Source organism: Amphiprion ocellaris, chromosome 15 (genome assembly GCF_022539595.1).
Source record: "Amphiprion ocellaris isolate individual 3 ecotype Okinawa chromosome 15, ASM2253959v1, whole genome shotgun sequence".
NCBI lineage: Eukaryota > Metazoa > Chordata > Actinopteri > Pomacentridae > Amphiprion > Amphiprion ocellaris.
The window spans coordinates 12,967,001-12,994,837 of record NC_072780.1 but is presented as its reverse complement, the minus strand read 5'-3'; the positions used below and the strand labels follow the sequence as shown (position 1 = coordinate 12,994,837).

Below are 27,837 nucleotides of genomic sequence, written 5' to 3'. Positions count from 1 at the left end.
TAAGATCCCGCTGATTGTTGGCGGTCCTCTCTGAATGATCGATCTCTTTGCATTTCCAATATCTTCAGACAACTAATTCTGTCGTGTCTATTAAGCGGTCTCAGGGAAAATATGAGTGGCGTTAACGGAGCCCGGGGACCACTTAACTGTCACGGTCAATCTAACGGTCCCATCAGGAAATATGGGGGCTCACTCTGGTGTTTTGACAGCGACCACTTGAGAGCAGAATTAGTGTTATTATTGGAGGAATTGGAGGGGGGTCGATGGACCAATTCTGACTATAGAGACTCTTTTTTCTTCTGTTGAACGAAATCAAACGGAGTAAAATGACTCGAAGGGAACCAAACTTGCTTGGATCCGTTTTTTTTCTCGCTCCTATGAATTAAAGTAACATTTTTTAGAATTGCATGACTCCTCAATTCGAATCCTGGTTATTTAAACAAATGATGAAGGTGTTTAGAAGACAAACACTCCATTGCTCCATTGGTTCTTTGACAGTATTTATTGCAAATTAGACGTTAAGGACAACTCAGGCAAAAACAAACCAAAAACAAAAATATAATAATATTAATAAGATAAAAACCAAGTAAGTCACTTGTTAGTCCATGTTCTCCACGAAATGCCACTAAACTGGTGCCACTGTAGCAGTGCAAAGCGAGAAAATGTTTTTTCTTATTTTAAAAAAAAGAGGCCCATAGGCGAGATTTAATCACATTTTCATCAGATTTAAGAAGTGGGAGAAACCAAAGAGTGTTTGATGTCGTTAAAAATGCTTTATTTTTTTTTTGTTCATTTTTGATTGTCCTCTCTCCATCCTCTTCTGGGTCCTTCGTCTCCTTTCTCCCCTCCTCCTCCTCCCCGCCTCGTCAAACCGTGCGGGCTGTAGTAATCCGTTCCCTTGGCGCCTTGTTACCTTTTGGCAGGAACGATCCCCTTCCTGGTATTATCATTAATTCAACACTCAAAATTCACCGGGTCGTACATATACATCACTTACTAATTTCACTAGCATCTGCACATTTCGGTCCGGGCCGCCGCCAGGGTCCCGGTGTGGAGAGTTGTGTTATAATGAGACGGCCGCAGTCTGTTAACAAATCCCCTTGTTAAAAAGAGAGATGGAAAGCATCATTCTCGCGTAACTAACAATACATGTAGGCCGATTTGGACGCGTAAAGAGACGACAAGTAATGATAAAAACCTTAACGCCATCTATCACCGAGATTTAAACGTTTCTCTGGATCCCCTCCTTCTCTCCCTCACACATCAAATTAATCTTCTAAAAATCAAATCAGGTTTTGTGCCCGTGCGCTCATCTTTCAGCCCCACTGTCTTGGCTTTGCAATGGGATTATTATATTTCAGTCATGGGAGATCTGTTGTGCGTCTTGTAGTTGGAGATGTGGCTAATTATCTTCCCCCAAGTTTGCCTCACTGCTTACTGACTACCTCTTCATGCTGTTTCAGTCCTGCTCATATAATAGGTGAAAAAGCTTGTGGTAAAGGCTTATAGAATAGAAGAGTTGGTTGGTTTTGGTTTTATCTCGTCAGAGGCACTTCTTCCCTCTGGTCTAATGTCACAGATGAGGATTTGCTGAGCACTGAAGGCGTGAAAGTGACAAAAGCGTCAGTCCTGCTTGTTGGGGAACAAGCGAAGTCCGAGCCGGAGGGCCTAGTGGAGATGCCGTTGGACTGACTGGAGTGACAGGCCAGGCAGGAGCAGGGGCTTCCTCCGGGGCCGAGGCCGTGAGTCGGACCCGGGTACAGGGAGGGGTGTCTGAAGGCGCACAGCAGCTCCGGCCTCTGGTAGGGGTGAGACAGCATTCGGAAGCTGTCGAGAGAGCGCAGGGGGTTTGAGAAAGGGGTGGCGGCGGGAGCTGAGCCGGCCCCGACCCCCAGGTGGGAGTAGTAGGGCAGCGGCAGGTGGGATGGGAAGGGGTAGGGCAGGTTCCCCGTGGCCGCCGCATGGCTCATCATGTAGGTGTAGAAGGCCGGGTCTGCAGGGTGAGGCCAAGTCATGGCCAGGCGCTGGCGTTTGTCTTTCATCCTACGGTTCTGAAACCACACCTGGGACAGAGAGACACACGGGGTCAAATATTAACCACAACCCCTCTGATGTACAACAACTAAAGCACATATGTAGATCAGACAGCAGCTGCGCTTTTACGCACACGCGAATTTGGATTTGAGTTGGTTTCATTCATTGTAGTCTTTTCTCTGTGACCAATAGTATTTGTGTTGGTTTTTGTGTCAGTTGAACATTTTTTAAAATAAATTAAAATAATATTAAAAATGAAGAAATGGAAATCCAGGCCTCTGCATACTTAACAATGCGTCTGAATATTTAGGCGTTACTCAACTTCTGGTTATTTTTGTCTTACTTTATGTGATGTGTTCCTCTCTGTCTTTCTGTGCATTTAACATAACCTCTTGCAATCATTTAAGCTATTTTATAACAAACTGTCTGCAGCACCCTAGTTTGGATTTACATTAATTCAAACTCACAAATTGTGAGCCTGTCTTCCTGCCCTACAGGCCTAATCCAGTCCTGCTCCTTTGAGATAAAAATCTTACTTTGATGGTGGTTTCTGGTAGATTTAAGGCCGCCGCAAGTTCGCATCTCCGCGGCCTGGATACATAGTTCTCCCGGTAAAATTCCTTCTCCAGCCGTGCGATCTGCTCCCGGGTGAACGCTGTTCGGTACCGGCGAATCTGGTCTGCTGCGTAGGACAGAGAGCCCTGACCCGGGACAATCTTACCCGGGTCGGCACCTGTTTCACTCGGGTGACCCGGAGAATCCCCATTTCGACCTGAACGAATATACAGAATAATTAATCATTTTTAATTGGAATTCAGTGCAAAGACACAGTCCCAGAAGAATTGCAATGCAGCAAAAACACTTTGGGTCGTTTTATTTATTTCATTCGTTTAATATTTAATGCGCAATTTTACTAATAGTTGGCATTTGAAAATTGCGGGATTAATTTAAATATTTTAACTGCACAGTTTTCCACTGTGTTATATCAGGGGCCTTCCTGACATATAGCTCAAGTCTTCATGTAGTGGCGTCTTTTTAATATTTATTTTTATTCTAATTTTCATATCAATATTAATGAATAAAAACTATCGTCTATCAAAAACAATAATAAAAATCTAGTTGTATTGTTGTCATTCGTTGGCTTTTTTTTGCCATTTTAGCTCGATTCAAACATCAACTGCAGAGTTTTCATATATTAATAAATACCGTGTGATTTTAGGATACGGTTTTACAGTATTTGCAGCTTACAAAATGCCAGAAAGACACACAAGAAGAATCCCATGTCACTCGCCTTCCCTTCACATGTTTTCGCTTGTGGTTTAAGCTGCTTGAAATCCTGCTTTCTTGCTCATGCAGTAAATATACGTGCAGGCAAATCTGCTGTAGCTCATTGTTAAAGTCAGTGATGGAAATGCCTGGTTAGATTGTGGGTGTCACCTCAGCGTTTCCAGCCACAGTGGTCACTTGACAGAACAGCTGTGCGCCACCGACTGCAGTTCTACTGTATTTTATCCTGCATGTTGAGGTGAAACTGTATTTCACCGAGCATAATATAGGCCTGATTTTCGATTCCACTCTACGTTTTTTCTTGTTGAGTCACCCTGCCTGCATATTTATGTGACAGAATTCAAACAACTTCATTAGCACGAGCATGCAATCAGAGAAAACCTGCTCGCAGCTCCCGGGCTCAGCCTTACCTTTAGCTGTCGGGTAGTCCATGCTTTCAGGCGTGCAGCTCACGTCAATTTCCTCATAGAAGTCCGACTCGGTGTCTGAGCTGCTGCCGTCTTTGTGAGGATGTTCGGTCCGGTGCCTCTCCCCGGAGGAGGACGTGCCAACTGGCCTCACGTCGGCGCACATATTCCTCCGTGCGCTCTCCTCCACCACCAGCAGCTCGGTTCTGTCCCTGGAGTAGGGCGCAGCGCCGGGGCTCAGGCAGCTCCTGTGTGCCGGCTTCCCCTGCGGTTCTCGCACGGGGCTGCCGACGCCTTCCGACAAATTGGAGCCGTTCTTGCCAAGCTGACCTCCCTCCGCCAGCATCACCATCTCCTCTCTGCTTTCCATCACAAGCACCGACTTTAAGAAGCACACACACACCTCGACTTCACGGTGCAAGTCCTCAAAACCGAGACGCTGATTCTCAGGTTGGAGAGGTGTGTGTGTGTGTGTGTGTGTGTGTGTGCGTGTGTGTGTGGTGGTGGTGATGGCGGTGGAGGTGGGTGGGAGATTGTGTCCTCAGGAGTAGGAGAGGCTTCTGGAAAAGAAGGGGATGCAATCCGGTCTGACCCTGAGAGAAGACCGCTCCAGAGTGCGGAGAGGGAGCTCTGGGAGGGATCACCATTTAGCCTCTCTCTCTCTCTTCCTCCAGAGCTGTCATTCTTAATAGGCTAGTCGTCATGATGGTCCCCCCTGATGACGACACGCATTGATTGGATGTATGGGTAAACAGAAGGGAGAGGTGGAGGGGAGGGAGGGTGATGGAGGGCACAAGCAGCTTTGATACAAACAGCATCTATGTCTCAATCTGTCTGTCTGCTGCTGTAATGTGCTTTATTTAATTCATGTTTCTGTCTGACCGGACATAAGCAGGTACATTTTTCCTTTTTAAAAAAATCACTAAAAATGAGGGAAAACAAATTACCAGCTGTCAATTTACAAGTCAGATTTTCTTTAAAATAAACTTCAAATGGGCTCACGATGTGATTCTACATACAACAGTACACGGTTGTTTCTCAAGAATAATACATATGATATTCATAATGGTTTCCTTACTCACGTTTAGTACACCCCTCCTCCCGCTTTCCTCTCCCCTCACCCTCTTGTGACTCCTATCCTGATCTTAAGTGGAGTCAAGTAAAGTCCTCAGAGGTCAAGTCCTGCGGTCAGAGTTTAGATAAGAGACCATCTGACAAAATCTTTAAAAAAAAAAAAAAAAAACAGCATGGCTTGGACTCAAACCAACAGACTGAATCCTCATTATGTGTACATTAAACCTATTATTTTCATGTGTTTACATAGATGTGTGTGTATGAGCTATATTTTAAATCAGTCAGCCATGCGCACATATTCAGAGTGTAAATAAAACATAGTGGTGTGATGCTTTCACAGTGTTTCAGCAAAACGCTCTGGCGGATGCTGTTTTGAATATGCATGTAGTATTTTAGTTTTAAAAAGGTACTGAGCATTGACAGTGGAAGACCCCCACATGAGTTGTGCAGTTTCTTAGGTATAATTAGCGCATTTTAACTTTGTGTATCTTTAAGGGATAGATGTCTTCCTTACATGGAACCAAGGGCCTCATGTTGCTTTAACGCAGCTGAAGCAAACTGAGTTTCATTATAAGCCTGGTTTAACTGAAGGATGCAGTGCGCGCAGTGTCCACTGGACGTTTTCTGAGCTCCATGTTTCTTCAGCTCTGATTAAGTTCCCTCAAACTGCTGATATGTAATAAATATACTGGCGCCAGGCAATGTCCACTTATTTCGTAAATTTCATCCAGTGTGTTTTGTTCGTGTAATTGATGGCAAGTACACAATGGAAATTTCGTTTGTGAGCAACACATGATCAATGCTATAATGCTTTATTTTGACATGTAGTTGATAACTTTCTTGTTTCCTTCTCCCTTTTTGAACACACTGCACCGCTTTGTATAGATTGCACATTGTTAGGGTCAGATGATTTCACAGGGTGGGACCTGACCACACCTGATGTCTCTGTGGAGGCAGACTTCAAATTTTTTTCGCAGTTTATATGTACATATGAAATCTATAGCTGCAGGACATCGTGGCTGTATTAGGATGTGGATGATGTAGCTCATATCGTTGGTGTCATGTGGTCTTACAAGGAGGAGAGACTGACAGTGTGGAGCTCCAGCAGGCTCCGCTGTCCTTGTGCGCCCTCGCCTGTCCGTAAAAGGGAAAAGGCCCGGAGCAGCAGTCACCCCCTCCCCCAAAGTGCCGGCGGCTGAGGAGTGAGGGAAATTCCTTTGGCTTTCTCCCCCGACTCTTTCATCTGGTCTGCAAAGGGAAAAAAGTGAGCGCCTCTCTCTCTCGCACCCTCCTCACTCTCTGACAATTGTTGCTGCTTTTGAGTTTGAAAAATGAGACACTGATTATAGCTGTGGTTGAAATCTATCCATCTGTTCGATTATTACAAAGGGAGTATCAGTTTTGGAGTCAGAACCAAGGGTACTGTTAGTCAGCCAATTAAAATTAAATCAGTCTGCAAATTGTTTACCACAGAATAATGGAAATTCGCTGACTATTGAAACAACTTCTCAGTCAAACCATAAATATCATCTTGAGTCAGAGAGGAAAGAACCAGAGGAATTTGTTTCATTTCCGTCTTTGGACAGAAGTTAGTTAACTTACCAATCTGGTCATTTCTATGGCCTTTGCTGCTTTATTTAGACCCGATTACGAATGCAGAGTGAATTTTTCAGAATGTGATTACTCTTCTCAATTTTCTTTGATTTCATTAAATTTTTGAGGAGCCAGTATTTATTTAAATGCCGAAATTTGCAAAACAAAGGTGTTTTTAGCCGGACCGCATGCGAGGGCGCATGAGCAAATTTTCCTTTTTATTTAGAGGCGGAGTTGGTTGACTTCTGCTTTCAAATATATGAAGATGGGTTATCACCCAGTCTCAGTTCAGCGCACAAAGATGGCAAAGATCCCATTGCTTTGATACTTACAGCAATTATGCAATGGGTCGTGGCCAGGGCAGATGGGATCTTGTGATCCTTCAGAGATAACAGAAAGGTTTTTGCGCAACAGATGAATGACCTTGTGCGTTTACAGTAGTGTCACTTATATTGTGTGTGTTTTAGATAGTGAAGGACACCGGATGGGTTTGGAGGGTGTGCTGATTGTGGAACATATTTTAGTTATTTACATGATGAAATAACCGCATTGCGGATGTTTTTAAAATGCACAATTGGATTCAAATCCTGCACATTCTTGCGGCTAAAGCGCAGAAACTGGACTGCTGTGTAGCCATGCTCGAGTGTCTAGTTTTGCAGGGAAGATCAAAGAGGGGGAGCGCCCCCCGCGGCAGACACTGCAGAATGCGCCCCTCAGTTTTACTAGCCAGCCCAACTTGAACTTGACCATGGAGCCTGCGCAGTGAGCATGTAATCCAATCCACGGCCCTGGCAGTGCAGATCTGCACGAATGTTTGCTTTTAGCACAAAAAGACTTTGCGTGTGATACAGTTGCGCATGAATGGGGTTTGGTGGATATTCTCTCCGGCTGGGGCGCACCGTGTTTCACACCAGGAACCTGGGAGAAAATAAAAATCTAGCCTCTCCTTCATTATGGTGGCCCCTCCCGTCTCTGTTGCTTCAACTTGGCCTTGAAACAGGATGACGCAGCTACCAGAGAGTTAACTCGTTGACCTTGGAGCAAAACGAGTCCTGATGACTATACAGCTGGAAATCTGTGAGCTGTAAGACCCTCTTTTTATCGCTCTTCCGCGCGCCATCCTGCAAATCCTTCGCTATTACAGGATGGGTTTAGCGAGCCACTGAGATCAGGCCTGTAATACCCAATTAAAAGGGGAAAACATCACGGGGCATGGCTTACCACCAATTCAGCAGTAGCAAAGCAGCACACCAGGTGCAAAGCCCTGACGTTTCACAATAGTGTGTGCAGATTCTTTAGACTGGCCTGTGCGTCCCTGGCATCTTTGGGAAAGGTGATATTTACAAGTCTGCCTAGTTGCAAATGGGTTCGTATTTTTAGAGCGTTGCTGTCATCAATTCCACTGCAAGTCTGTGTGCCACTGTTTCCTTTGTGTTGTCTAGAATTTTGTTTTTTAGAGCCGGTAATAATGGGCATTGTGGACTGCTGCTGTCCAGAGTTAAACGTTTCTATTTGTATTTCTGTCTTCTATTGTTAGTGGATTCGAGGTGACTGCAGTCCAGGTGTCAGTGTAAGAGTGCATGAACATTCAAACAGACATCTAGCTGATTTGCATGTGGTTGAAGGTGTGTTGGAGACACAATGAACGGAGCGCATAGTTTGTGAATCACAGCTTTAAAATGTTCACTATAGACCTGCGGCCTGTGAGTTGCAGCGTTTGCCACACCTCGGTTAACACATAAAAAGAGTATACGGGGAGAAACGGGGACTGCCGTCAAAGTGTGTTAGTTTTACACCATACCGTTGTATTTTTTGCTTCAGATTTAGCTTGATAATCCCGTCAAGTTCTGTTTTTAATTGTCATTTAAATAATTTACAGCTCTGCAAGTTTTGTTTTTTTTTCCGCCCTGAAGCATTCTTGCAACACTATTTCTACCTGTGGGCCTGTTGCCTGTGATCTGTTATTAAGATGAAGTATGATTACAGTCGTAGTATATTAAACAACATTTTTCTCACTATCGTCAGTCAAAGATCATATATCACAACTTTGTTGGGAACTTGTGAAAACGATGATTTACATTTTCAAGAGGTGGATTATGATTGTGCAAATAAATAAATCAAACAATTCAAGTAAAAGCTTTGAGACAATTGAAAATGCAAAACTTGGTGAATTCTGGTTGAGTAGTTTACTGGTTTCAAGATGGATAAAATTAAGCTATTTCGAATTTTAATGGTTGGACGGTAACTAATGAACTTTTAAATCTTTTTTTCGTTTTTTTAAGACTCCATAAATGAAGGCGAAACTGATCTAACTGCAGCGTCCCCACATGCGTGCAAGCGGCAATATGCACACAGTACTTAAAAAAATAAAAATCAAATAATGAAACAGCTACATTTTGAAATGTAACAGGTGTAGGCCTGCTGTTTAACACCAGCGCATTGCTTTCTTTAACCGTTCCATTCGTGCGTAATTTCGGTTGCATTAAATGTCTATGCAGTGTTGCTTATTGTAGTATTTCTGGTGCGCACGGCTCCTGAAGCTGGACTCAGAAAAGTATTGTTTTACTTCAATTTTGAATTAAATGTACTTTCTGCACATAGTAAAAGGCCAAAAGAGCAGGATCTGTGGACCACATTGTGTCCGAATGATAGAAAAACTAAAGAAACATCAGCAGTAATATTATTTGAAGTATCTCATAATAAAAATGTCCACTCTTTAGGGCAACCACTTTCTCCAGAGAATAAAAAAGGGTGTTAAAATTATGTTTTGGTATAAATATTAATGTGTGAGTGTCTTGACAGCTTAGTTATTGCCTAAGGAAAAATATCTCATTGACTCCCTGCCAGAATGATGAAATTTAACAAGTACATTCTACCTCCTTGCAGTTGGAAGCCTCTAATCAAAAAATGCAACAGATGTGGAGCTGAATAGTGGCTGAACATTAAGTGAAACAAAGCGCAGACCTTTATATTTACAGAGGTTCCTGTATGCCTATAAATGATTTCACGTGCAGCTTACAGGGCATAGGCTTAGCAGGCTGTTAACGCAACCTTTAAGACTTCTGCTGCAGGAGCTGAAACGGAGCGAAAGTTGCAACCAACGTGTCAGTTAAACGCACACATTAGGAACACCTTGGGAGTGAAAGTTTCCAGTTAACTGTGGACCTTTTTAGGTGGCTCCTCGCCTGAAGAAAAAAAAAGAAATGGGGTCAGATTTTCTTTTTATTTTTTATGCAATCCTTCATAATCACACCGCAGGCAAGCGTCCAGAAAATATGGAAAAGTCAAGTGTGTGACCGCCCTGTGGTTCCCTGCTTCGACCACAAAAACATATTGGCTGTTATGTTTTGACAGCTCTTTGACAGCCGTCTATTTTCAACATGTGTCATCAACGGGACTGAAATTTTGACTGTGCGTTCTTAGCAGCCCGTTGTATATCTCAAATGAGGTTATTAAGGATATAAATTCATAGCAGAGCATAACTTTGTATAGAACTGCCCCTGCTTTCCCTAGAATTTGGGTGCAGAGTCCGTGGAAATAAATGTGTTCTTTCTTTCTCCGGCTGCGTAATTTGGATGCCAGTACAAACAAGGGCTTGAGCCTTGATAATGACCTCAGATGAAAGCGTCCAGACTGTGCAGCCAAGTCCCAAAGTGAAGTCCTAGGAACTTTCCGGGGTCCTTCTCGTCCATTGGGAGGTCCATATCAAATTAAAGCACTTAAATTCACTGTTCTTTAGTTATTTCACATGAGACTTGGGGGGGGGGAATGAAAATCTACAGAAAAAAAACTATTTAGCAATTTTTTGGCTAATCATTGCTGTAATTCTTCAAGTTCTCTGTCCACAGCTGAATTGGAATTGAGTGCCAAGTCAATATTAGGTGTTTCTAGTGAGGGATCTGGTACACAGTGTTACGTGGAGGCTCATTGTGAATTTGGCGAGTGTGCGCCCCTCCTTTAGTCTGCGTTCATTGTATTTGGGGATGTCTCTTGTCTGGACTGACCACATGTGCGAGCCGATGGCCACCTTGGCGAGGACGCAGGGCTGTTGTTACTGTTTGTGTTTTATCCAAATTAGAGCCGAGCATGGATAAAGTAGATTTTTTAAAAACAAACACATGGCAGGATGGGTGTATTACGGATATATAATAACTATAATAACTATAATTTGACAAAGAACAGGAAATAATGTGACAAAATCCTTGGGAACAGTTAATGATTAACCCCACTGTGTTTATTTTGAAACCCGATTTGCCTACATTGATGAAAACGCCACCAGGCAGGACGCAACAGGCTGGGCCTTGTACCGTGACTCATTGTTATTGCTGCATGTTGCTGCTGAATGATTTCATTACTTAACCCTTCTTGTATGATAACTTGAGGACAAATCGTGACTACTGTGTACAGTTTGTAATGAATCACCTCACACTTTATCTGGCAATGCAAAAAGAAAAAATCAAATAAATGTTAACAATCAATCTTTAGACACAGAATCGGTGGATGTGACATTGTTTAATGCAGGGGAAATGATAAAAAATACATTTTCGAACAAATAATCACATTTTTTCCCCAATGCAACAAAGCAGATCTTCCACTTTTAGACCTAAAAGACAAACAGTAGCATATGATGTTTGGTTATTTAGCGTTTTTTTATTCAGCTGTTTTTGTAAACAACCTTAACAAATTGCATGAAAGTGTTATTTCACAATGTTTAGTATTAAATGGCTCTTATTTTTATTTAAACACACAACGTGAGATTAAAACCCTTACATTAATACCTTATTTGGATGAATGACGACTTCCAGCAAGTGACTTTAAATCCCCCCAAAATCCCCCCAGAATGCAGCCCCTCTTGTTCCATTGATTCAACAGAAATTAAGCACCTCCCCCCACATACAAAAACATCACGAACACTTTAACATTTTTCTCGCTACAACACTCACTAGCTTTGAATGTGGGTTCTTGTTGAGTTAAACAATGTCAGTCCATCACTGCTGTGCTTTTCTCCCCTCCTCAGGCCCACATCTACCGTGTTTCAGAATATTCTTGTGTCAAACTAAACAGCCAGTTTCAGCGTTTAGTTTATTTATCTGTATATAATTTAGGAGAATTTGATATGGTGGTCATGTTAGATATTTCAGATGAAGCCAAAGCATTTTTTTAATGATTTAGATAAACGGCACCACACGCCGTTGTCCCCTGAGTGGCAGCTTCTTTGTGGATGTTTTGGTATTCTTTTAAATCTCATAATAGCAGTGAGTGTAATTACGCACGACTGGGCCAAAAACTCATGCTGGATTTTGATACCGTGGTAAGAAATCCAGTGAAAAGCTCCACAAGATCCATGTCCCCCAGCACAGAATAGACGGAGAGCCACTGGTCGTAAACACAAAGCAGCAGACTAGACACACACACACACACACACACACACACACACACAGACACACTTCTATCACGTCCCCCCCTTTTTTCAGAGATCAACATCACTTTCACACATATCTGCCAAAAAAACACCCCCAAAAAGATCCGCAAATAAAAACAACATTCCTTTTATATTTCCAACGCTCGGATACGCACCACCCAAGGAAAGCGGGCACAGACTAGTTCGTGAGAGAAAACGGTGGAGAAAACAAAATGATAGTAAAAGTTAATGTCCTCCAATAGCTTTCATTGGCACAGGAATTCTCACCCTTCTTCCGCTCTTTTCAAGAGCTCAGACGGTCCCTTCAAAGCCTGAATAGTCCGACAGGCTGGATGGCTAGACAGCAACTTTCAACTTGACCTTGGCCTCCAGCCGCGTCTACCACCTATGTAAAGCACGCAGTGCCAAGCGGAGAGCTGTTTTCTGCCTTTGCATAGAGCAAACACGTCAGGAAACGGGTGTTTATCTGAAAACATGACGTTATATAAGATTTAATTATTCTGCACCTTCGATTAATATGGAGATATTCATGTGAGGCCCTGTCTAATTTACCAGAACTGCTTGTATGCATTATTTATATTGTTTGAAATAAGGGATTCTACTATTTTTGTAGCAGCCTTCTTCTACATCCCATATGCGCTGAAGACGCTCGGACAAATCACTACATGGTCTGTCTATGCATCCGCGGGCGGCAGAAGTATGTTAAATCCCATGTGGATCGTGTGCAATGCTGGAACACAGCAGACTTTAATATCACAGTTTGATAAAAAGAATCTTTTGTTGTAAATGGTCGTGAAATAATACCCTGTTTTTACTGCGACGCAGACAAAGACGGGTCAGTGTGCGTGCGTAAAGGCCACAGGCTGTGCGTATTAGTCATATAAGCGTTTGAGTCATGGCTGTGTTTTTAGCTTTTTGACCATTTTTACATAATGGACTCTCACTTTAACATTGCATGTCAAATTAAACCATTTTCGAGTCAATATTACACAATTCTCGGTTTTGAAACTTGGAAATGTGGCATAATTTCAATAAACTGCAATCACCTGTTTGTGTATCTTATTCAAAAATCCACTACATCCATCACAGTTAAATCTAAAACGACTAAAACTAAATTCCCTGAAAGGTACGTCACCTTACTTCGCCGCATTTTTCTCCATTTAATTATCTGGTGATGTTTACCGTCCTCTTTGCATAGCCTGGTCACGTGGCAACATCTGGACCAATAACAGCGCAACCTCTGCGCTCTTGTGCGCGTCAGAGTAGCTTTACTCTCTGAGAACCAGTATCTCCTTTTTTCAGTCTCTGGCCTTTTTAAAAAAGAGCCAGAAGCTTCAATGTTGGATGCCGTGCTATGACAACGTCACTGCTCCTCCGTCCTCGCTGGGTCGACCCGTCGGTGATGTTCCTCTACGACAACGGCGGCGGTTCCGATGAAGTGAGCAAGAACATGGAGGGTTTTGCTGGTGGCAACTTTGCTGCGAACCAGTGCAGGAATCTGATGGCGCACCCCGCGTCCTTGGCACCCAGTACGGCTTATTCCTCCAGCGACGTGCCCCCCTCCGGTATGGGCGACCCAGTGAAACAGTGCAGCCCCTGCTCTGCAGCGCAGAATTCATCCAGCGCGTCTCTGCCATATGGGTACTTTGGCTACCCGTGCCGAATGTCGCACCACAGCAGCATAAAGTCCTGCGGGGCGCAGCCTCCCTCCGCATATGGAGACAAATACATGGACACGTCTGCCTCGGGCGACGATTTCACCTCTCGGGCAAAGGAATTTGCTTTTTATCCAACCTACCCCTCGGGCCCATACCAACCTGTCCCCAGCTACCTGGACGTTCCTGTGGTGCCAACTATCAGTGCGCCGTCAGAGGCTCGACATGAGTCCCTGCTGCCTATGGAGAGCTACCAACCGTGGACTCTCGCACCCAACGGCTGGAACGGCCAGGTTTACTGCACCAAGGAGCAGCCTCAGCCGGGACACATGTGGAAGCCCTCAGGTAGGCTTCATCTACCCAGAATCTAGCTTTTACAAGACAGAGCGGTTTGACATGTTGGTGAGTTAGTACACAGCAAACAGGATACACAGTGTACTAGGGTGGAAGAATGTAATGTCAGTTACTGCGTTACTCTGCAGCACAAACAGCACAATTGTATGATAATTTGTTCACCACAAATTTGAAATTATAATGAAACAAGTGCGTAAAAGTGACTTAAAAATCCAAAAATGCCCAAAGCTGAGATTATTTTTTTCTAAAAATGAAAAGCATTTAACAATGATTTTATGACATAGCTGTCACAATCAAGTAGCCAGACTTTCCCATTTGATGCATGGACTTAACACTTTATTTCACATAGCAAACATTGAAGTATCTGATTTTTATTGTTTGATTTTAAAGTAAGTGGATATGTGCCACCAAATTAGGAGCAGGTTTTTATTTACTGTATGAAAACTATCATTTTGAGTTGTTGGACCACACGTTTTGAGGCACTTTATGTGAACTTGAGTCGTCTGTTTTCCCCCTCAGACTCAGTGTCTCACGCAGGAGGCGACTCTGGCTCTTATCGACGTGGAAGAAAGAAACGCGTGCCATACACCAAGGTGCAACTGAAGGAACTCGAGCGCGAGTATGCCGCCAATAAATTTATCACGAAGGACAAAAGGAGGAGAATATCAGCTCAGACCAACCTGTCCGAGAGGCAGGTCACGATATGGTTTCAGAACAGACGCGTAAAGGAGAAAAAAATTGTCAACAAATTGAAAACTATCAGCTAGTTGTGTATTTTTTTTTTTATCAATACGGACAAAATCAATGGGAGATAAACTACTACACACACATAGACTCACATACACGCGCGTTTGGACACATGGATTGGAACTCCTTCCTGACTGATTCAAATGTATGCAGGCAAATGATTTCCCGGATCTTCTGGAACAAACTTTCCGGGGCCTGTGATCGCCGAACCCCCTTTTTTCTTGCCACTTGTTGTTAAATATTGTTTTGAGAGACTCAAGTCGGAGAAATGAAAAAATATATCTATCTGCAGTACGTGTGACTTTTTCTTGTTTTTCTTTCTTTTCTTTTCTTTTTTTTACTCTTGACATGTTCGCTCTCAAAGCAGGAAAACTGACCCCAGTTCAGAGAGCTGTGCGCCACCGAGCTACACCTTTATCTCCAAGTTTAACGAGAGTGATAAATGGAAGATTCGCAGGATGTGACCGTGTTATGGATTTGGACCTTGGGAATGTTAAATATTAATCACTCACGGCTTTCCTTTTAAAGCCTACTCACATGCTTTAGCTTGTACGAAGTTTAGTCTGTATCATATGAGTCCGTGCTCTCATTCATATCCAATCCACGGTGCAATTTGTTATTATGATGCTTAGATAATCGTCCGGGATATGTGTTCATATCAATCATAGCTTTTATAATGTGTGCGTATTCATGTGGTTGTATATAAGTATATAAGTAAATTCCGGCATGATATCCAGGTTGTGTCTGTGAGTCCAGTATGTCGGTGTTTAAAGTCCGTCCCAATAAAAATATGGACTTGGTTGAATTGTTTCCAAAGTATATGAACAAATGGAGACTTTACCACATGAAAACATAATAATGGCACAGTTTGTATTTTTTGATATCACCGTTTTGGGAGAAAGGATTCTTCCTTTGCATGAATTTAAAATACTCTAAGTGTCCAAACACTCGCTGAATGTGACACTTCAGTTTGTCAGTAGTGAAACTGTCTGGTAGTGGGTTTCCTGGGTTTGTAGTAAATTTTATTCAGAAATGCTACATGCAAATTGTATTTAGCAAATATTTGTACTTTATTTGTACTGAGCAGTAGGCCTCTTTGGGTTTTTGGGAAAAAAGGAAATCAGTCAGTTGTGGCTGTTCTGTGCTGAAATATGGGCTGACATCGCCATCTAGCGACGACTTTGTGACATACTCCACTGGAATATTAATAGTCTGTCCCATTCAGATCTTAGAGGCCTACTAAAATATAATGACAGGCTTTTAAAAACATCAGTAATGAAAGAAAAATTTATGTTTATAATAATTAGAATATAATTATACGCTGATACTCTCAAAATCAGTGTCTTTGTGTTTCGGGAGGACGACACCCGTAATAAACACACTTAAACGAGTTAAAAGACAATCCTCATTTTATTAAATTATATATTTTTAAAAATTGAAACTTAAAAAAAGCAGCCAAATATCCCTCTGTGTGACTGTGGGTGAGCAGCAATTGCTTTAAAATTACGTTATGACAAGGATATTTAATCTTGAAGGTCGCTGAGGTGAACTTGAGATTATGAATAAAAATAAAGTAACAAAAATATGTAAAACATATGTGTATGTTTTTACATATGTATCTGGGTGAATATTAACACAAAATACAAATGAATTTGGTTTAAACCGCGCACTCGGCCCGGTCAGTCTAGTTTGTGTTCCAAAGGGTTTCTTCACTCCTTTGTCTATTTCAAATAGACACCATATTATTAATCCCAATAACAATCTGTTAGATTAGAGATGGTATTTAGTTTTTGGCAGAAATTAAGAAGTAAAACATATGAACTGTTGAATTTTACTTGCGATACCTGCGATGATTTATTAAAAAAAAAAAAAAAAAGACGCTGAATTTCATTCAAGCGTCAATTGGTGCGTTTTCTGCTTGATTTATTGATGTCTTGCATGGACATGTTTAATATTTTAGAAACCATTTATATATATATATATATATATATTTTTTTTTTTATATCAGCCACGTTATCATTTTGAGTTGAACTTGAGTTTCGATGAAATAGATTTCCTGCTGTACGGGTTCTAGCTTTCCCTGCAACTTGTGCGTAAAATATGACGCCGTGTCGAGTTAGTCACAGCGCCATAGTGGCTACGATGACGCAGCTGAAGAGTGCAAATATTCACCCTGTATCCTAAAATATTGTCTTTTGGGGAGTCTAAGTGCTGTTGTGGTGCAGCGTTGTCCAGTATTCCACGTGATTTCGCTGCATTATATGATTCAGTCTTACTGGCGGTCAGATGTCAGACATGTAACCAAATCCATCCTGATTCTGAGGTCCGGCTTCTCTCGCTTTCTCCCACATGCGAGGCTGATTCACTTGGTGATTAATTGTTTAAGTTTATTGCATTCCGTGCGTCCCCCTCGTGCAGGAGTATTAGCTGATAGACTCTCTCGGACTCTTTCATACCTATACTGTTTGCATTAAGTAGCCAACTGAGAATGTGGTTGATTTTACGCACGAAAATATAATGGATTAAATCATTCCTTTAAACTATATATTATTATTATTATTATTATTATTATTATTATCTCTAGTAATATCGATTACGTGATTAAAATTTAAAAAATTATCGGTTGAGTATAAATGGCAATAACAAGATTTTAATCAAGAATTTTCTATTTTTACGTTATAAAATATTGCTGAAGTTTAATGTCTTGTTTAAAAAAAAATTATTTTATTTTGATACATCAGATGTTCATACAGGCCCTATGTTTACTAATCATAGCTTACTTGTTGCTTAATTTAAATCGAGAGAAAAACACCTAGAAGCCCAACCAAACATTCACTCTTGATATTTTAAACTCCTTCAACTAAAAGGCTGAATTGTGAGGTATTTTTAAAGTGCTAGTCGTCGGATATCTCGTCCTCGTGACTCGCACATGTCCAGCTGGCTGGTTCAGACGAACACCAGACAAAGTGTGAGATGGATGAACGTCCGCGAGCACGGAATGCGCCGTTGCTAAGCGCCCACGTTTTCTGACGTCAGTACGGCGGGGCGCGCACGTGTTTTACAACTAGCCCAGAGATGGGAGAGAAGAAGATGTCTCACTGCTCAGCACATCCTTGAGTGTTTATTAAAAAAAAATCGGAAGAGCTGCAGCTGTAGAGCGGCTGAGAGGCAGTTCATTGGCTGAGAGGCAGCAAAACAGATTCTTATTGGTTCTTGAGAACCAAAACAAGGCTGGAAGTCCCGCCTACAGCCTGAGACATAACGTGACAGTCCAAAGCTCACGGCGCAGCGCTCCTCCTCTGTGAGGCATCTTTGATTGGACAGCTCAGACTGTGGCAGGAACAGGCTGGAGGCTGGACTGCATCGCTGCTATTCAAGAATTGAATTGTGCTGCCACACTAAGGAAAAAGAGTGAATTACAGTTAATTTTATAGGAGTTTTTTTTTTTTTTTTTTTTTTTTAAATATGTTATATTTCGAAATGCATCTATTGTTACTGCAAAAGAGCTGCACCTGGATTTGATGCATCAATAACTTTCAATCCTGAATGAGCGCACAAAGCGAAGTAAAATAAAAATAATAGTCTGTTTGGATTCGCTTTTAAACAAGGACAGATATTTTAAAATCTGTGCAGTTTAGCAGTCCAATTCTCAAGAGAGGAAATTATGGCACTGAAGAAAAAAACAGAATAGGCCATCATTTTTGTTTCTCAATTTCAAATTTAATAAAGATATGCTATTAAATAACAATTATAGATTTAATCCACGAAGTAAAGTGTGTAATATCGCCTCAAGGAATCAGTGCATTGAATTTAAATCCGCGTTTCCAGTGAGCAGTTTGTCTCTCGCCTACCTGACAGACGTGTTGAGCAGACAGGGCCACCAATGGCCATTGCTCTTTACATTGACCTTCGCTGTCTCTGTGCGTAATGGAAGCGAGGCCCTGCCACCTTCAGCCGCTCCACGGTGCAGCTCTGGTCAAGCTTGAAAGCACGAGTTTGGAAGATAATCTTCGTAATACAGCACAAAGACCTCAGCAGACATAAGCTTTATCCGACACCGTGACAGCTGTCAAATAGAGGCACTTGACCGAGATTATGTGAAAGCCTCCTCCATGTCCCAGTCGGCGCCTTATTCGTCTAGAGACGAGGTTTTTCCTCTCCTGGTATCAGAGCATCTCATTTGGCCTGAAATATAAATGCCAAAAAATTTACTGTGTCCATTCCGTGGACTGCATGTTTTAAAGGAGAGGAGAGCAGCCAGCATGTAGGGATTACAGTGATCGTATGTGCTTGCTGCTTCCATGTGAACATAGTTCAAACACAAAATATTTACGAATAAACAAAAGCTTTTGTTAAATAGGTTTTCCTTGACCTGTGGGCCAGATCTTTAAAATTTGATCTCTAACGAAAAGTGTTTACAAAAAGCGACATCGCCTTTATGGAAATGGGCCTGTGTGTGTTTTGGAAAATGCTTTAATCAAGTGTTGCAACCAACTACAATAAATGAATCGAACAACATGTAAGTACTTTCACATTTTCTTCAAATTAGAAAAAAAAAGATAGCAAACCTAAATTCACTGGATTTTTTTTAAGGTTGCAGAAACGGGTATTTTGTTATATTTTAGCGGCAGAAGAGCCAATCAGAACAATCATTATCTACTAAGTCATGAGATTTGCTCATCTTTACTTGAGCATTGATGCTTAAACAAAAACAAAATTAATATGAAACAATATATGATGCGTATAAGGTGGATTTATAAACGGCAGTAGTGGAAATCTGAATTTAAGGTCGAATTTCGGTTGTATTTTGTCGCTGAATCGAATAAATCTATTTAGCATGAGTCCAAATACATTCGATCTAATTGCACTGTAGATTATTACATGTGTTGATAGCCAAGATTTTTGTTTTTCATTTGGAAAAACAAATCACGAAAATCCTGTTTCGGGGGACTAAAAATCACACTGCGGACGTCCACTGAAACATTGTCCAAACGTGAGCATCCAGCAATAGTTAAATATTCCGTTTAATTATGTTACGTTAGATTGCATTTAAAGCATTGTGGAGGAGAAACATCTAGATATTTTTTTTAAATTAAACAATGTATTCAAGGAAGAAATGCCCAATAAACCAGCCCGTTTGGCTCTTTAGCTTCTTAAAAGCGGAAAAAGATAATTTTTTTTACTCTTGCACTCAACTTGAAAACTGAGATTTTCGTGGAAACTCTGTCTAATGCTCTGAGTGTGACTTTGATCAACAATTCCTCAAGCTATCAGTAGGAAATGTGCAAATTAGTCACGAAAATTTTCTGACGCCACAGCCCATTTTGTGCCTTTTTGGTTCCTTTTTCAAATTACGCACAACATCTATCGCCACACTTAATTTTCCACTTAATTCTTCGTGTAATTCTTTGCCCTTTTTGCTATTTTTACTTTGTTAATGTTCATGTATTGCCCTTCTGAAGTCCAGTTTGTGTTCCTTTTGTCCAGGCCCGCTCCTCCTGACGCCTCGTTTCCCAGGATACCCTCTGCAGGCTAATCCAGCTTTGTGATTCTTCCTCTGGTTTGCCAGATGTGCTCCCGTTGACCGTGGAGTTGGTCAGTTTCCCTGCATGGCCCCTGTGTGGTCCGCCAGGCCCCTCTGTCGTCGCCATCGCTGTCGGCCCACATTTCTGTCACCTGTGGATAAATCAACAGTTGTTCGCTGAATCAGGTTCACTTTTTTTTTCTCCTTTACACATACACTACATATTCCTGCTCGTTTAACTGTGCGCAAAACGCAAGCTGGGATTGTTTCCTGTGTCAGTCTGATGAATTTATAATCCTCCCGCAACTGTAGCCAGCAACATGATAACAGCTGAGCCAAGACCATGTACAATTCAAGTTCAAAAACACGTTATCAATGTACACATTTGAGCTCTTCTATACAAGTAAACACACACATTTCTAGTTTAGATTAATGCTTTACCTGGAAATTACATACATACATTAATTAATTAACCCAGACTGGTGTATGATTTCTTTTGGTGGTCAGTCACTCACCCGTGTGTGCTTTCCAAAACTCCCTGCTTAGTCGTATTTTGTGATCTCTTATTGAACCTATAAGAATATGCTCGTTTAAAGTCGCATTTGGCACCCGTTTTCTTATTGTATCATCAGACTGCTACTTCGGCCTCCTGCTCAGCTCACTATACTAAAGACAGTCTTTTCCATTTTGACAGAATCCGGTCAATAGATGCTTTGAGGCGCTGGTGTGGTGGCCCATTTTTCAGCCATAAAATGAAAACAAAAACAGCCTGTACTAAAGCTCTGGGCTTTTTATCCCACTTGAAGACCTAAACTACAGGAGGTTTCTTTTGCAGGACACTGACTGCTCCCATTTAGGCTCCTTTACAGCCCACAGGGCCTACCTGGCGTGGCGTTAAACTGTACTTTCAGATCCTCCCCAGACTTGATTGTTTACTTGTTGTCTGACAAGGTTTTATGGCGCACGAATTGGGCTATCTGCATGTTGCATTCTCTTCCTGACAAAACCAAGCTTCTATCAGCCCAAAACAAGGGTCACTCTTGATTTAAAGTTAACTGTCAAGATAACATCTGTGTGTTCCAATGATTGTTTCAATGTTTAATCTAAAAAAAAAAAACGTCAGTCCGGTGTGCATAAAGAATGAAGACCAAGAAAATCCAAACGGTGTCCAGTGTGAAAATACATTAGTTTATGTACCTCGGTGTCTAATCTACTAAACATTCTCTCGTGCTATATTTACTTAAAAGGCAAGTCGACTGTCAAGTAAATAGTTGTGTTTTATGCTGTTTTTTTGCCCATTATTTTCAAAAAACAATACTTTCAGTTGTATTCTGCGTTTTCGTGCAGCCTGTCTGATCAAACTAAAGGGTTTTCTGAGCAAAAGCCTCCTAAGTACGATCATGAGTGTGTTTTTAGTTTCATTATTTTAAATGTTTACATGCAACCTAACGCAGCGCCATATAAAGGCCTCCATCTGATCCACTATTAGTGCGAAGGTGAAGTTCATTTGGCTTTTCCTTCGCTGGCGGTTACAGGCTCACATTATCAACTAATCTTGTAACCTAAAGCCTGCGTAAATGCAAAGCCAATTATAGGAACTCCATCCGGGGCACGGCGGGCCCTTTGCTCTCTGTGAAGGACCCTCTCCCTCCCCCGAACTTGAAGTCGACCGTACAGACAAAGCTTTGGCTTTGAGAGCTTTTACGTAGCGCCAGACATGTTTTGCTGAGGAAAAACAGCACAAGAAGGATGACCAGAGGATCCACAGAACGACTTCCTTTAATAAATAACACATTTGACATAAAATAGACTTTCCTTTTCTGTATTTTTCTTTAAGAAAATTAGTTTTAAAATCAAGAAAGTTTCTAGTAATTTAACACTCGGTTAAGACATAGGATTATTTATTGTAAGAAGAAATCTTACCTTAGTTGTGCACTGACATGTGTTTCTATATCGTTGAAATTCCTCAGCTGCTGGCTTTGAGTCCGTGTAGGTGGCGACTTCCTATCACGCTTGACCAGTTTTGTGGTGTCTGTCTGGCTTGGGGGAAAAAACGCAGTAGAATACTATAGCAGCTATAAAAACGCAGGTCTGTGCAGAGCTGGCTTTGGTTTTCCTGGGCATCCTGTCCTCAATTACAGCTTAAAAGCTTCAGCACAACTCGTAGAATTTGTCTGGATTGACTGAGAGGCGGAGCGTGTGGTCACAGAGATACTAGAGTTGTTTGTGTCCCTACAATTTATCCAAATTAAATGGCCGGTAAGCGGGACGGTCCATATCACTCTGACTGCTAGGTTTTTCCTGTTTTGATGCACTCGCAGGGCGTTAGATGGGACTTGCACAGTATTAGTATGTGTTATATTTCAAGGTTGTGTTTCACATGTGGCATCAGGAGCCCCTTGAATCCCTATATGCACTTCGGGCTGTGGGGCCAGACCAGCCCTGGCGGTCTTAATCCGAGCTCAGGTCTCTCATTCACAGCACATTAGAGTCAGGTTGCAGTTTCTCCAAAACCAGCTCGTCGGTGGCCTGAGAGCAGCGAGTCGGGGAATGTGCACTGTGACATGTTTACCAAATCAAATAGCAGAAACGCATTTCTGAAGAGTCTCCACATTTGTTATCTTTGATTTGCTTTAGCTTTGCTCCACAAATATCTGCGCTTTCCGTTGGAACAATTTATAGCTTCGAGATGTTTACATAATCCCATTTAGGATTTAAATATAATTTGCTACAGCAAATGTAGCTAAAATATCTCAAGCTGTAAAACTGTAAAATACGGCAGCGAATATTTAAAATATACATTTCTTGTAGAAATTATATTTTCCTCTTTGACTTTGTGGCGTTGATGGGATTTACGCAAATGTATATTCGTCGTGGGAGTAAATTTTAAAAATATGTGAAAATTTAATTTAATCAAAAAACAAAAGTATCTTGCAAGTTTGTGGAAGCTGTTTTCTTGCTGAAAAGCGCACATTTGAATATATATTTGCACCTCAACGCTGTGAAATAGCCGTGCGTAAAAGTTAATGTTGCGGTTTTTGAAGCTCCCAGTGAATTCATAAAATGTTAATCCAAAGCAAAACATTGCGGCGGGACGAGCATACTTTAAAATTTAAAAAAATATATATTTTCAGAAGGAACTTCACCAATTTTTGACTGCTGAAACATACTGTGAAGCGACTCATGGCGACAGAGTTTAGCCTTCCATTCATGCGTACTTTCCGCAACATACCCGTGGTCTTTCTTTAGAGATATAGCTCAGTTTCTTCTGTTACTGTGATTAACAAGAACATTTTACAACTATTTAACTGGCCCAGTTATTGTTTAGATTACAATTTAGGATATGTTTAATTGTGCAAGGTTTTACAGATGACCAAAATTTCACTGTGCGTATTTGTCTGTAATTTGAATTCTGGTCACTACAAACTATGTATTTTAAGATTGTGTCTATATTTATTTTTCCCAAATTTCAGTTCGGTCATATGCTGATAGTAACGCAAGGCTGTAACCAGTTGAAACATTAGCCGCTACTTTGAACATGACCCTGATAACCAAATGCCCACTGAGCCAAATGTTATGTTGTAAACCCACCAAATGATGATGACTAAGACATTTCTAAAAGCAGACTTTAGAGATAAGCTGGCTGTCTCCTTCCTCCAATTCAACACTGCATTATAAGTGAAGAGTAATGCTTCTTTAGTTGATATCATTGCCAGTTAGGATCTGTCATTTTATTTTCCACACGTTACGAGCTATGTATAAATATTTTCCAAATAGGAAAGCTTGAAAATAGCCACAAACGTTGATTTTTCTTTTCCAGGAAAGACTGTAAAGAATATGGAAGTGCACAAAGCATCTGAGAAGTTCATGTTAATATTTTGGAAAAATCTTTCATTTAAATCCCTCTTTTCTTTTTTAAACAGCCGTCATCCAAATATAGTTTTCTCTTGTCCTGGTTGCGTTGCATGGGAATTCATTTTTAAGCCGGCATGTCTATAAACCACCAATGTCAAGCTTTAGGACACACAGCAGTCATGTCTCTTACACTCCTACACACTCTTTCTCTTTTCTACACACCCACAGGCAGGCGCGCGCGCACACACACACACACACACACACACACACACACACACACACACACACACACACACACACGCACACAGCCTGAAAATCTGTCAATTTCTGCCGCGTGGTCACGTGACCTCCTCCTCCGTGGAGTGGATGGAGATGGCTCTCCACGTCAGCTTACGTCTCCAAATTTCTGCTTAGCGAACCTGCTTCAAAGAGGCAAGAGGCACGGCGCTTCAGAGCCATGTTCAGGGCGGTTATAGAGGAATCAAAGCCCGACATAGAGTTATAGAACAGGGTGAACTACGATGATGGATTTTGACGAAAGGGTCCCCGTCGGATCGAACATGTATTTGCCCAGTTGCACTTATTACGTGTCTGCGGGGGCTGATTTCTCCGGTCTTCCCTCGTTTTTATCCCAGTCCCCGTCTACCCGCCCCATGACATACTCCTATTCCTCTAACCTGCCGCAGGTCCAACCCGTCAGAGAGGTGACGTTCAGGGACTATGCAGCCATTGATGCGTCCGGTAAATGGCCGCACCGGGGGAACTTGCCCCAGTGCTATCCAAGCGCGGAGGACATGGTGCACCGGGACTGTCTGTCGGCGCAAAGCGCCGTCGTAGGGGACATGTTTGGTAAAAACAGCCCCGCAGCCGCCGCCGCTGCTTACCACCACCACCACCACCATACAAGCGTCAGCTCTGCTGCCACAAATTTCTACGGAAACGTGGGCAGAAATGGCGTGCTGCCACAGGCTTTCGACCAGTTTTACGAGACGGCGTACGGGAACGCGTCGGAGAGCTCCTCCGCGAACGGCTACTCAGGGGAAAAAACAGCGACCAAGCCGCCGAGCTCTGCGCCGGAGGACGCACCGTCTTGCCGGGACACCGAAACGAAGGAGCAGCGGGATGAAACGAGCAGCCCAGAGTTATCTTCCGGCAACAATGAGGAGAAATCCAGCAGCAGCAGTACGTATTAAAGTCAGCGCCTTGGTTATGAGAGAAAGTTTGCAATCTTGCGCGCTGCTGTTAAAAATTTTATATGCTGTTTTATAAGCATATAAGGTTTATAGAGGGCCTGTAGACCCCCCCACCCCCCAACAAAACTTTGTTATAAACTGCAGGATCACGTGTTTGGAATTGAAATTGGCCGTGAAAGACATCAGGCCGGTTATTTTTCTCTAACACCCCTTGACGTTTCCCCAAAAGCACTGAGATATGAATATGAGTTCCTATAGAGACATGAGTTAATTCCATTTCTTGTGAACGCGCTTGTTTCTCGGTTTCTTTGCATTAAGAGAGCCCTTGCATGTAAGAGCGTGGTGCCTCTGCCTAAAGGTTTAGCACACATGAGCTCTTGTATTAAAGCGATCATGGAGTTTGTGTTATAGCTTTTCACTTTATGTTTTCTGTAGAACTAATATTCTCATATAAACTCCCTATTACATCATTCTCATTTACCTGTAGCTACTAGTTGCTTTTATTTTAAAGTGAACTTGTTTTCATTTTGCTAGAAAAGGTCAAAGCCCAAGTGTATTGTCTAGTCAGCCAGCAGCGAGTGGTTTGATAATCTTTCCTGTGTAATATAATATCTGTATATATGACACTTGAAATGTTCAAATGGGAAATATGTTCTTAGTGCTCTATGTTAAGGAAATCCGCTCATGCGTAATCTGGGCGCTATTCAACACGTGTAAATCATTTTTTCCTGTAACATAGTCATGGCTAATTTGAAATGTGTATACTTTCTGTGATCGGCTTCTTTCTGTGCTCTCCAGGTGGACAGAGGACCCGCAAGAAAAGGTGTCCTTACTCCAAATATCAGATCAGAGAACTTGAACGAGAATTCTTTTTCAGTGTGTACATAAATAAGGAGAAACGGCTGCAACTGTCTCGGATGCTCAACCTCACCGACCGACAAGTAAAGATTTGGTTTCAGAACCGTCGCATGAAGGAGAAGAAACTGAACAGAGACAGATTACAGTATTATACGTCCAATCCTCTGCTTTAGGGGTCACAGCTCCAGCATTGCTCTGCTGTGGGCCTGGCTACGTTTACAGACTGACTGTCTCTCCGGCTGTGACTCGCCCAGTGTACATTGTGTACCACAATGGCCGCGACAGACGTAACAACGGCGCTCAATGGTTAATTTCAAGTTCGAGGACACCAGTATCCCGTCATCTGAAATACCTGAAGAGTGAGGCATGAATTAAGACAGTCTGTGGAATTTGATTTCGCTCCTCAGAGACACAAAACTGATTTTTGTCATCGCCAAGACTGTGCTTGCGAAGGCCCATGTTAATATTGCGATTCACAGACGCCTTGTCTATTTTCCTTTCACGCCGACAGCAACAACAGAAATAGCAGTCACTAATTGACTGGTCTAGTGTATTTTGTAATCAAAAGATTTATCTGACTTATTTTTTTCTGTTTTTAAAATCAGAAAAAAATGGGTGGTTTTTAGGCTGATGGCGAATATATGACTTTAATAGACTCGCCGAATCTGTTGTATATTGGTGTGACCAAATGAGTCTGAACGGATGAGAATAACGTGTTTCTGTTTTGTGTGCTTATTTATTTTGTAGCCCACTCGTTTACTATCTCCTTTAAATGTCACGGCTATCCAAGTCAAAGTCCATTATTAGCCCACAAGCGGTCCATTGGGATTCTAATGCTGACTGAGCTGACCTCAAAAACGAGCTTTTGTCGTCTTACCAGTACCCTGCAGAATGAGGGATGAGTATTTATGTTTTGCGTACCTGTCATCAGCCCAATCCAGTTTGTCCTTTGCCTTTGATTTTCGGAGACTATCAGTCGAGTATAAACAATGCAGGCCAAACCAGAGAGATAAGCTTGTCCAGTGGATCCGTGTGGAGTTGCACTGAGGTACACGCCCAACATATATTCACACAGGTAGCCTACACACGCAGCGGGCCTCTTTGGTCTGACATGTTTTTTTTTTACGTGATTCGTGAACCCTGGGTACTTTCAGTATAAAAACATACACACAAAAAGCTGCATTTTCAAGTGTGCTGTCAGGGCAAGGCTGGTCAGGGTCATTGCATTGAATCTATCGCTTGGTTATGCCCAAACTATTGTGTATTATACTATATTTCCAAATAAAAAAACAACAAATGAAAAGATTACTGAAAAAGAGCTTGTGCGTTGTCATTGTTTTGTTCGCGATTTTCCTTGTAAAATGTACCGTACCACATACTGCTGCTCCAAAAATACGCGCGCTTCTGGAAGATTTTACGCACGCAAGATCAAAACATCAAAACATCAAACACACGCTTAAAGCAGAATTGCTACAATCAGATGCCTGGGTCTGTGGCAAACAATTAAAAACACTGAGGTGAAGTAAATTTGGAGGCTCATTATGAAGCCACCAAACTAACACACACACACACACACACCAGCCTCCCTACTGCAAATTAAACATTTTTATGTCTACTTTTTTTAATGGAGTAAATAAAACAACATTTTAATTAAAATGTGCCATTGCGTGTTTAGTAGTGTCGTCAAATAGAGTTCAATGTTTGATTATAGGGTAGAGATATATCATATATAAATAGACAGAAACTAGAAAATAGGTTTTCGGTCTTGTGCTCTCCAATCACTGTTGTGTTCTTCTATTATTTTGAACCACTCTCACAGTATTTTCAGCTAAGA

General features: G+C 41.8%; 4 protein-coding genes and 1 long non-coding RNA gene across 5 annotated transcripts in view; 3 read left to right on the top strand and 2 right to left on the bottom strand.

Annotated features, from left to right (window-relative positions):
* Positions 1–479: 479 nt before the first annotated feature.
* evx1 (even-skipped homeobox 1) lies at positions 480–4,231 on the bottom strand. The gene is made up of 3 exons (XM_023272928.3): positions 3,732–4,231; positions 2,571–2,806; positions 480–2,063 (listed from the first exon to the last, which is right to left on the bottom strand). Exons 1-3 carry the CDS (start codon positions 4,096–4,098, stop codon positions 1,536–1,538), a joined length of 1,131 nt encoding a protein of 376 aa, XP_023128696.1. The 5' UTR covers positions 4,099–4,231; the 3' UTR covers positions 480–1,535.
* Positions 4,232–13,080: 8,849 nt separating this feature from the next.
* hoxa13a (homeobox A13a) lies at positions 13,081–15,378 on the top strand. The gene is made up of 2 exons (XM_035949417.2): positions 13,081–13,817; positions 14,346–15,378. The coding sequence occupies exons 1-2, from the start codon at positions 13,172–13,174 to the stop codon at positions 14,591–14,593; spliced, it is 894 nt and encodes a 297-aa protein (XP_035805310.1). The 5' UTR covers positions 13,081–13,171; the 3' UTR covers positions 14,594–15,378.
* Positions 15,379–17,999: 2,621 nt separating this feature from the next.
* LOC129350657 (uncharacterized) lies at positions 18,000–24,301 on the bottom strand. The gene is made up of 2 exons (XR_008604129.1): positions 22,021–24,301; positions 18,000–20,249 (listed from the first exon to the last, which is right to left on the bottom strand). It is a non-coding gene; the product is annotated as an uncharacterized LOC129350657 (long non-coding RNA).
* The window catches only part of LOC111570272 (homeobox protein Hox-A7), a 26,265-nt gene continuing 18,572 nt past the window's right edge, over positions 20,145–27,837 (top strand). Inside the window, exon 1 of the mRNA XM_035949418.2 lies at positions 20,145–20,283. The gene's annotated coding sequence lies outside the window, so the exon portion shown is untranslated. The remainder of the gene's footprint in view (positions 20,284–27,837) is intronic.
* Positions 24,327–27,548, top strand: hoxa11a (homeobox A11a). Its single transcript, XM_023272931.3, has 2 exons — positions 24,327–25,134; positions 25,944–27,548. Exons 1-2 carry the CDS (start codon positions 24,474–24,476, stop codon positions 26,174–26,176), a joined length of 894 nt encoding a protein of 297 aa, XP_023128699.1. The 5' UTR covers positions 24,327–24,473; the 3' UTR covers positions 26,177–27,548.

Coding starts and splice junctions, on each gene's coding strand:
- hoxa11a (XM_023272931.3), top strand. CDS start 24,474: ATGATGGATTTTGACGAAAGGGTCCCCGTCGGATCGAACATGTATTTG. Junction 25,135..25,943: donor GGAGAAATCCAGCAGCAGCA/GTACGTATTAAA, acceptor TGTGCTCTCCAG/GTGGACAGAGGACCCGCAAG.
- evx1 (XM_023272928.3), bottom strand. CDS start 4,098: ATGGAAAGCAGAGAGGAGATGGTGATGCTGGCGGAGGGAGGTCAGCTT. Junction 2,807..3,731: donor GGACTACCCGACAGCTAAAG/GTAAGGCTGAGC, acceptor ATATTCGTTCAG/GTCGAAATGGGGATTCTCCG. Junction 2,064..2,570: donor TACCAGAAACCACCATCAAA/GTAAGATTTTTA, acceptor TCTCTGTCCCAG/GTGTGGTTTCAGAACCGTAG.
- hoxa13a (XM_035949417.2), top strand. CDS start 13,172: ATGACAACGTCACTGCTCCTCCGTCCTCGCTGGGTCGACCCGTCGGTG. Junction 13,818..14,345: donor ACACATGTGGAAGCCCTCAG/GTAGGCTTCATC, acceptor TTTCCCCCTCAG/ACTCAGTGTCTCACGCAGGA.